General features: G+C 37.1%; 1 protein-coding gene across 1 annotated transcript; it reads left to right on the plus strand.

Moving 5' to 3' along the window:
* Nucleotides 1–296: 296 nt before the first annotated feature.
* Nucleotides 297–8,941, plus strand: LOC132271735 (uncharacterized). Its single transcript, XM_059773204.1, has 2 exons — nucleotides 297–1,573; nucleotides 7,715–8,941. Exons 1-2 carry the CDS (start codon nucleotides 414–416, stop codon nucleotides 7,836–7,838), a joined length of 1,284 nt encoding a protein of 427 aa, XP_059629187.1. The 5' UTR covers nucleotides 297–413; the 3' UTR covers nucleotides 7,839–8,941.
* Nucleotides 8,942–9,708: the final 767 nt, after the last annotated feature.

Genomic DNA, 9,708 nt, shown 5'->3' on the forward strand with positions numbered 1-9,708 from the left:
CCTGGTTATAATAAGTATAAATATAAAGGACAAGACCCACAAAAACAGATCATCTAATTCCTTTTGCAATTAGCCTTTTTTCTTTTTGATCTCCTTCTCAATACTCTGTTTAACTGTTTGTAAATATCCTTAATTAAGCATTTGATATTTGGAGTCGAATCTGCTGAAATTTTATACAACTACAAATGATAAAAATAATTTAAAACTTTTTCTTTTGTTTTATCCCTAACAAACGCAATAAATCGGTCTAACACTACCACTCCTCCTAATATTAGGATTATCTATAAATTAATTATCCTATATATGGGGGAAGACTCTCAAAAGCGACGAAGCAGTTCCAATACAGAGAGATTAGAAAACCTAGGCAAGTAGACGAAGCAGTCCCTAGAAGAACGATTGAAACGATTGAAATCATGTCAACATTCGGACAATTCCTGTATTACGGAAGAAGAAAGATGAAAAAAGAACTCATGAAGAAGAAGAAGAAGAACCTCTCGGCCTCAAAGAAGGAGGTCGAAAAAACTGTCTATCTTCGTACACCCCATCTAGTTCATTTTACGGAAGAGGAGACTGTGTGGTACCAAATTAATTTATCATGCAAGGACGAAGATTACGACAGCGACAACAACTTCGACCCCGACCGAAAAGGGAGAAGGAAGAAGGGACAAGGAAAGCCGCCGACGCCAATCGATCCGATCTCGAAGACGTCGATGCCGTGGTCGAATTGCCACTGTGTCGCTCTGGACTCCACTATATACGCCATTAATGAGGGTTCTCGTATCTGCTCCACGGACGCTGGCAATCTCTGGACGGCGGGAAGGCACTGGAAGCTACTTACTACGATTCACCCTGCTAAGATTCACTCTGTAAGAAGCATGTTCGCTAAGGTGGTGGCTCTCGACGGTAAAATTTATATCTTTAGTGCACCACCCTTTGATCCTAATTCTTATAGTAAGTACCCACCTGATTTCATGGTGGCTGAGGTTTTCGATCCGATCAATAACATATTTGCGGAGAAAATTCCAGACCCCCCAGTTCAATTTGCTGCTCATGATGGAGTCTTTGCAGTTGCTGATCCTTCTCATCAAAGGATCCTATTGGGTTCTTTCTGTAAAGGGGTCCTCCTTGCCTATTACGTGAGAAATTGTTCTTGGGAGATACTAGACCCTCAATTTTATACTTGCCGTGTTGGCACCTGGAGCCGCCCTGTATTGTTTGACAATACATTGTACTTGATTTGGCTTGGTGCTGGTGGGGGATCCGGAGGCATATTTGCATACGATTTGGATCGAAAAATATCAAATGTTGGACCTATCATATATCTACCCGAGTCGTTCTATTTGAACCACCATTTTACCCCACTTTTCTTTCATTTCGGTGGTGATCAATTCTACTTGCTCTGGACTGACATAGTTGGGGATAACCGACACAGTCCGCTGTGTGTTGTTCGATGCTTTAGACTAAGAGTGCCCAAGGACACGATAACAGCCGACAAGGAGCTGATTGCTTATACTCTCTCTGAAAAGACTTATCTACTAGACAGAGTAGAACCCAGCATGGATGGCGTAGTGCTGTAAGTAATAATTCTCTCTCTTCTTCTTCTTCTTCCTTTTCTTTTTTTGACTTTTTGTACTACTTTCTCACTTATATATACTAGAGCTTTGTTGATATATAATTTAGTTTTTTGGGTATCTCGAAGATTCTGCACCTGGTAGCTTTTTGATAATTTTGTTGGTTTAAAAGAATGTTTTTAGTGCCCTTTTTAAAATAAAAAAAATTATATTTGATTATGTTCTTAAGCACTACAAAAGAAGTACTCATGTGGCCCATTCTCGGTACATCCTTGACAACTATCCTATACATGCGCTCGCGTGTATGCGTGTGTGTTAAAATTTGATTAAATTAGATCATTGTGATTGTGTTTTTCTGTGTTGGTTTTGTTCTCTACCTTCTCACAGGGGCATGGAAATAAGATAGTTCTATTGGAGTGGACGACAAATAATAGGTCGAGAATGTGTGGTCGAGCTGAACAACCACTGCTAGATATGATTCTGCTCCCCATTTGTGCTACCCAAGTAATATTCTTGCCCTGCTCTCTTTCAGCTTAAAAAGGTTGTGGTGAGATTGAGTCTCACTTTGGAATTCTAGGACAATGGGTGTTATCATGTTGCGTAGCCTTTGGTAGTGAGATTGAAGGGTCTTGTGTAACTAAATAGTTATTAGAAAAGCTCACACATTATCACGTTCAAACCCACCACTCATTCCCCATTCAGCCTATGATATATATTGAATTCATTAATTCCCTAAAGAGAAATATTATATAAGAATGAGGTAGACATATAAAATGACGATTGATATAGAGGACTTGGGCAAAACAAGCTTGAAAAAAGACGATTACAAGTAGAAGCCTTGAATTAGGCAAGTGAGACTGACTTTGCTTCAATTTGATCATGATTTTCGATATGTATATAATTATAGAGAATATGGTTCTTTGAATTATATGATGAAAAGTGGAAGCCTTTTTATACATTACACCCTCCTGGGATAACTTACAATAGTCTTTTAGTTGGGAAAAAGTCAATCTGAATATATAAAATCTAATTTAAATTTTATCATCAAATGTTCATCTCTCTAAGATGCTCACTAGTATATAAGATTTTAGCCCCTTGAAAAGTCTAGAATGACCTCGCCAACATCATTCCTATTCCTTCCTCTAAATCCATGTACACCGTGAACTATTTTATATCCTCCACAAGCTGTACTATACCCACATGATCCTTAAAGTCCACCTATAAATAATATTCTCATTTAGGTATTCCTTGAATTAATATTTTTTTCCCCTAAAGTTGGCTCTAATATACTTTTTTGTATTCTTACTTAGAGTGCATTAGCTCCAATTATATCCCCAATATTTTTTGTCCAATGCAATTTTACTATATTAAATGTATAGTTTCTAATTAACAGTCACACACACACGCGCGCGCGCATATATATTTGTTAATCATCATTGTTCGTGATTTTCTTACTTCATTTTTGTGTCATTATTTTTTATGTGCAATATAGTATTCATTCTACATTTTCTTATCTCTTGTCCTTTTAAGTTCGTTCTAGGTATGCTAAAATACTCCTCCTAACCAAACCAACTTCATCATTTCATATTGTTGATTTTCCTATAATTTAAGTCCTTTATTTTTCCTTTTCAAAAATAAGGGAGGGTGGGAATTATCGCCTTTTGTCTTCAGCGTTCAGGCTTCTTTCGTACTATAGCTAATGTGTTGTTTGGTAAAGTCAATTCAACACTTATTTTTGGATATTATGTCTTTTGAGCATCGTATCTCGTGTACAAAAGTCAGAAGCACAATGCACCTGCCCACATGCACGCACAGGGGGAGAGAGAGAGAGAGCTCTGGGGGCGAAATTCCTTTTGTTAAAGGTGGGTTCTTATGTAAGTTAGCTACATAATTGTATATTAAGGGTGTTATGCATATTTAGGTAGCTTTTTGGGAGCTTTGGAAAACCAAAAAGCCTTCAGTAAGAAGGGAATGAGATTGTAGGAATGCCTTTTAACACACAGAAGATGTTTGGTGAACACATTGAAAAAAATAAGAAATAACTTGTGTTAGGAATTTAGCAATTCTAATATTGTAGTTGCTAAATTTCGTAGTACTAAACTCATTCTTACATGGAGGGGTGCTTGATACTGTTTCCTCATGAAGCTACGACTCATTTTGTGGAGTGTCAGGGGCCTCAATGACTCGGACAAGTGGAAGGTTGTGAAGTTGGCAGTGAGAAAATGGGGAGCTCATGTGGTGTGCTTGCAAGAAACGAAGATTGCTTTGATGACGGATAGGGTGGTTAGGTGCCTTTGGGGCAGTAGGTTTGTTAACTTTGTTGAATGGAGGTGTTGGATTCTTCAGGGACTTCTGGAGGTATTCTTAATATATGGGATAGGAGATGGATGGTAAGGGTGGAGGTGTGGAGAGGGAGATTCTCCATCTCATGCGCTTTTGTGATGGAGGAGGATGGTTTTAAATGGGCATTGTCCGGTGTCTATGGGCTGGTAGAGGATAATGAGAGAGTTGTGCTGTGGGAAGAGCTCGGTGTTGTGAAAGAGACGTGGTCTCTTCCTTGGTGTGTAGCTGGGGATTTCAACGTGGTTAGGTCGCCATCTGAGAGTTCTGCAGGTGGTAGATGGTCTTCGGCTATGTCGCAGTTTTCGGAGTTTATTAATGGATATCATCTTATTGATCTTCCTTTAGAGGGCACTGCTTTTACTTGGTCCAACAGTAGGGATTCACCCACTTTTTCCCGCTTGGATAGATTCTTGATCTCTGGAGAGTGGGAGGAGAAGTTCCCGGATGTGGTTCAGGCTGCTTTGGATAGGGTGACTTCTGATCATATTCCATTGGTTTTGGATTGTGGAGGTTTGAGGCCTCGGTGTACTCCTTTCAGATTTGAGACCATGTGGCTGAGAGCGGATAATTTTTAAGGAAAAGTGCTGGGGTGGTGGCTGAGAGCGTATGGTTTATGAAACTTCTTAGTATAAATAGAATGTGGTGGAAGGATGAAAGTATTCTTTCATTATTTCTCCCTTTACCCATCTTTCTCTCTTTACCCATCTTTCTGTCCTCCTCTTCCTTCTCTTCTTCTTCATCTTCTTCTACTTTACTGTTGTTTTGATTATTTCTTAAAGTCAACATCTTTCAATTCGTTGATTCCTTTATTTGGATTTTTTGGGTTTCTTTTTCTTTTGTGATGTTTATTGTCTTTTATAAATTAGATGTCTGAAATTCTTGTATGGATGTGATATGTGTTGTTCTGTCCAGGAGTTCTCGTTTGTTGCGTTTGGGAGCACCGAATAGGTTATTTGGATTTGGGATTTGGAAGAAAAAATTTAGTTCAATGTTTTAACTAAATTTCTTCCGATTCCAAATCCAAGCCGCCGATTTGGTGCTTCCAAACATAACAATTATGTATTTGGTCTTTCTTGTATTTCAGTTTATCAAAATTTGCTATTCTAAGGTTCTCTGTGTTAGATTATTTAAAAACTGTTTATGATTGAAAAGGGAAAAACACAGTAACTATTTTACAAGTAAAATATGTCAGATTCTGGACCAAGGTAAATTAATATGGATTTTACACTTACTCTCCTATTGTTACTTGGAAATCATGCTGAATGTTCATGTTGTCCATTGCATGTTATATGACACCTATTGTGATGTTGGATATAAACCTTTCCAGGAAGTCTTGGCCAATCAACACCTCTTTCGAGTCAGCCAATGAATGGAATTAAGTGTACTCAGGAGATTCATTAGAATAGGGGCCTCCAACTGGAAGTGCTGCTTCCTTTCCAATGGCAGTAGGTGAGGTCGGAGCCGGCAGAACCTTGCCGCCTTGAACTGACAAACTTTCAAGGATAATTATAGTAATAGAGAAGAAGCTACACTTTGGTGATTTTACTTGGAAATCATGTTGAATGTTTATGTTGTCCACGGCATGTTATATGACATTCATTGTGATACCGAAATGTCGAGGCATCAAATGAAGTTTTCACCGACTGGTATCGTGAGGAGTGAGTGTGCTAGTAATTTTTAGAGAAGAGATTTGAAGAATTTATTGTATAAGGTAGGGAAAAAAAGAAGCTTTTCTTAAAATAAAAGTTAGTAGAAAGGAAAAAGGCATTGGCATTAAAATCCTAAAAAATGAAAAAGAAAAAAAGAAAGAAGGAAAAGAAATTAAAATAAAAATAAAAATTGGAAAAAGGAAAACTTAAATTTTAATTATTAAAATACATTATACTGATTCAATTGTGTTAAAGTGTGGCTTTTCATATTTGAATGAGTAAAATATACCAACCAGTAATGGGCTTTGAAAGGTTGAAAGGAGTTAAAACAGTAGGAAATTTTGTGTGCCCTTCAGCCCTTCAGGTCTTGTAAAGGGTCATTATACTTACTGAAGTAACGGCTAGAAGGAATAAAATAGTAAAAGAGGAAAACTAATTATCTTTAAAGATGGAAACTGATCTATGAGCATCGATGAGAAAGTAAAGTAGAATAATAGAAGCCCTTTAAAGAAAGTGGTCTTATGGACTTTATAATAGAAGCCCTTTATAGAAAGTGGTCTGTTATGGACTTCTTGGGTGCAAATTTGAGTCTAAATCATGTGTCTAAGACCTATGGAAGTCGCGGCTACACTGTCCCCATGGTCAACGCAACAGTATCTGAACAATTTTATTTATTTATTTTTAAAGTCAAAATATTAATATGGATTTAAACAACAAATGGAAGTTCATACAATATTTAGATTATTATCTGCAACTTGCTTCTCCGTCATCCTTGAGACTCAGAGGAAATCCCATGCTAGTATTTCATAAAATGGTCGATGCATAAACTTACTCTCCACTTTGTGCGTCAAATTCATATCTTATGTCTACTGATTTTACGATTTTTATGCTGCTACACTTATAGGCATGATAAGTATGCCAACGGACCTCGACAATGAGCATAACATAAAGCTTCCAAGTTCAAGTATGATTCTTTATATATATATATATATATATATATATATATATATATATATATATATTAATTTATGGATCCATTTCTCCCCTTTACCTATTCTTTAAAGAACTTGGATATTATGCTTTGTTTCGTAAGGGTGATGTTTGACACAACTGGTGATAGCCTTTGTATTATTATTCTATGCATTCAAGTTAATTGCTGGCCACTGAAGTCTAGTTTTATAAAATTTTGAGATTGCTTGGACGCTTTGTTTTTTAGAATGTGGATTAAGACAGTTGAAAGAGTGTAGAGTTAGGAAAGCTGGTGTATGAATTTAAACTTTTGGGGTCATAGGAACTGGTTTGGAGGCTTTAAACAATTAGGGAAAAAAATGAAATTCTGAAACCTAAAAGTTTCATGGGGACAGAAAATATCATCTAGCCTTCTGAGCTTCTGAAGAAAATCAATTATCTATTGTAACTTCTTGTAACATTTTTGTTGCTGCAAATAATTTTTTGGGTTAAAATCATAAAATCCTCCATATAATCCCCTGTAGTAGCAATAAAACCCCTTGGCGTTTTAAAATCCATCATGTCACCCCTAAACCGTTAGTTTGCTGTCAAAGCATAAAACTATATAACCAAAATGCCATGTGATTGTGATTGTCATTTACCAAATTTCATAAAACTACATAACCAAAATGCCCTTTTAAATTACGGTAAACCCATCATAACCAAAATGCCTTTTAAAAGCATGAATATTATAGTATATTAAAAAGGGTAGTAAAAAACAAAAAAAAATCTAATTGCTTAACCCTTAAAGCTTCTATCAGTCATTCAGATTTTCCTTATGTGTGAATCTTGTAGAAAAATCTGCCTCAATTTTGAATGTGACCTTGCGGGAGGGTTTCTAATGAGTAAGGGATGAAATAATCATGGAGATGGTGGACTGACGTCGTTTTGATATTGATCACTTAGCTAAGGAAACAATTGATTGTATCATGCAATTTTCTTAATATTAAAAGGTGGTCAATCTTGTTTTTTCACAAGCTAGTTAACAGTTCAAAAGATCACTTTTATTAGTTTGGGTTATTTGTTACTACAGGGGTTATATAATTAAATTGAATGATATATGGTTTTTTTTTTTTCTGAATATATATATATATATATATATATTTATATTTATGAATTTAACAATGGGTGTTCATTTTGCAGGGATGGAAGAATGACGAGTGACAAAGGAGTAGATAGAGCTTCATATGACGTTAGTAGGTGCACATTAGAAGATGGTCCATGTTCAATAGAGAAAGAAGAAGATAGTACACCTGCAGTTCCATAAGGAAATTAGAATCACCTCTTTCTTGCTCTCCACCAAAACATCACCTCTTTCTTCATCCACCTTCAACATCCTCTCAAAAACCCTAACCAGTGCTTGTTGCGCCAGCGAACCGTTGTGCTCGCCATTCCAATTCTAGCTTGAATTTGCCGATTCTCCACCATTGGCATCAAAATTATCGGTGCTCTACCTTCCATCAACGCTACAAGAAAACTCTCAAGGGCATAATGTTTTCCTCTTGCAACCAGCGTAACACAAAACCACTACATCAAAAAACATATCAAGAAGAAAGGTCGAGACCTTAATCTGGGTTCACGAACTTGTTCTTGGTTCTCGGACCTATGATTTTCAATCGAGTGAAGCCTCATCTAATTCCAAAGAAAAACGCGTGAAACCAACATACCGTCAAGGTTATATCAACAGTGCCTGTTGGCGACGGCAACCCCTCGTCCTCGCCGTTCCAATTCGAGCTTGAATTCGCTGATTCTCCACCGTTGGCATCAAAATTATCGGTGTTCTGCCTTCCATCAACACTGGAACTACTTTCTTTCTTGGTTGAATTGGTGTCGATTACAATGACCTGCTCTCGATGATGCGGATCCTTGTGTCGATCTCTTCGCGGACCTGGCGGATGATTGAGCCTCCCTTGCCGATGACACTGCTAGTATGAGTCCCAGGCAGAGGATGCGGAAGAGGTTAAGAGGAGGCTGTAATTAGATTATAGTCACTATAATTACTAGAATATTATAGTATATTCTATGACTATGTGATCACTTTCAATCCGAGAAGGCTTCCTTTTTTTTGGACTGCAATGTGAGCTGGATTTTGGGATAGTGAAGAAAGGATTCCATGGCTGGTTAAACAGATGCTCAGTGAAGGTTTTATGTACCCGAGTCTATACCATGCAGATTTTAGAGTGAGATTTCTCAACGTAATGATGCCTTGAATGTAAAAGCTCTTTGGCCTAAGCAACCTTCGTTAATCAGAGAGGGCTTTGTTTATGTTGTAATGTTGTCTACGGTTTAGAGGCTATGAAAGAAAGGATGTGAAAGCTCAAAAATTATTTCATGCAAGGTGGCATTTAACACATTGACTTGTGTTCTTCCTATTTTGCTTTATTTCTTCTTCTTTTTGTTTTTCAAGCCCCCTTTTCTTCTTCTTCTTCTTTTTCTTGCCTTATTATTTTTTTTTTTTAATATTTTTTTTTTTTTCAAAAATTCTCCATAAATGGAAGAAATAAATACTGCCCGAATCTTGGAGGGAGAATGATGATTCACATTAAAAATTGCCACCGAGTGTAAAGTAGTGATCCTTGATCGGGTTAAGAAAAGAAATTTATAAGGCCCAACGGGTTCGACAATGGGAGAACGAGAACGACCAACAGAAGGATATGTGAAAGGTGGCCTATCTTCATTTTAAATCTAATTGCTTAAGCCTTGAAAGCTTCTATCAGTCATTCAGATTTTCCTTATCTGTGAATCATGTAGAATAATCTGCCTTAATTTTGAATGTGATTTTGGGGGAGGGTTTCTAATGATTAAGGGATGAAATAATCACGGATATGGTAGAACTGACGAATTCTCATCCTCTTGATTTTGACCACTTAGAGCAGCTCCATTAGTGCTCTGTTTGGCGAAAATGACCCAACTTTTGGAGATTGCATGCTCCAATGGAATATGGAAAAGTGGACCCCAAATTTAGGCTCTCCATGGAGGTCGCCAGAAAGGGCTATTGGGAAGGCGATTGGGCTCACTTTTTGTGGGCCCATTTTTATTTTTTTTTTTTTTTTTTAATTCAGGCCAGAACGAGCCCAGAACGTTGTTCCTAAGGACATGTTTGGCTGAAATAAAAACTAAAATTCAGATTTTTTACT

The sequence above is a fragment of the Cornus florida genome, unplaced genomic scaffold, assembly GCF_030987335.1.
Source record: "Cornus florida cultivar Cherokee Brave unplaced genomic scaffold, ASM3098733v1 CherokeeBrave_3.0.0_Hap2_Chr08, whole genome shotgun sequence".
NCBI classification, from domain to species: domain Eukaryota; kingdom Viridiplantae; phylum Streptophyta; class Magnoliopsida; order Cornales; family Cornaceae; genus Cornus; species Cornus florida.

What these genes read in the sequence shown, in the direction of transcription:
- LOC132271735 (XM_059773204.1), top strand. Translation starts at nt 414, where the DNA reads ATGTCAACATTCGGACAATTCCTGTATTACGGAAGAAGAAAGATGAAA. An exon ending in AGCATGGATGGCGTAGTGCT is followed by an intron (nt 1,574 to 7,714) that starts GTAAGTAATAAT and finishes TTCATTTTGCAG; the next exon opens with GGATGGAAGAATGACGAGTG.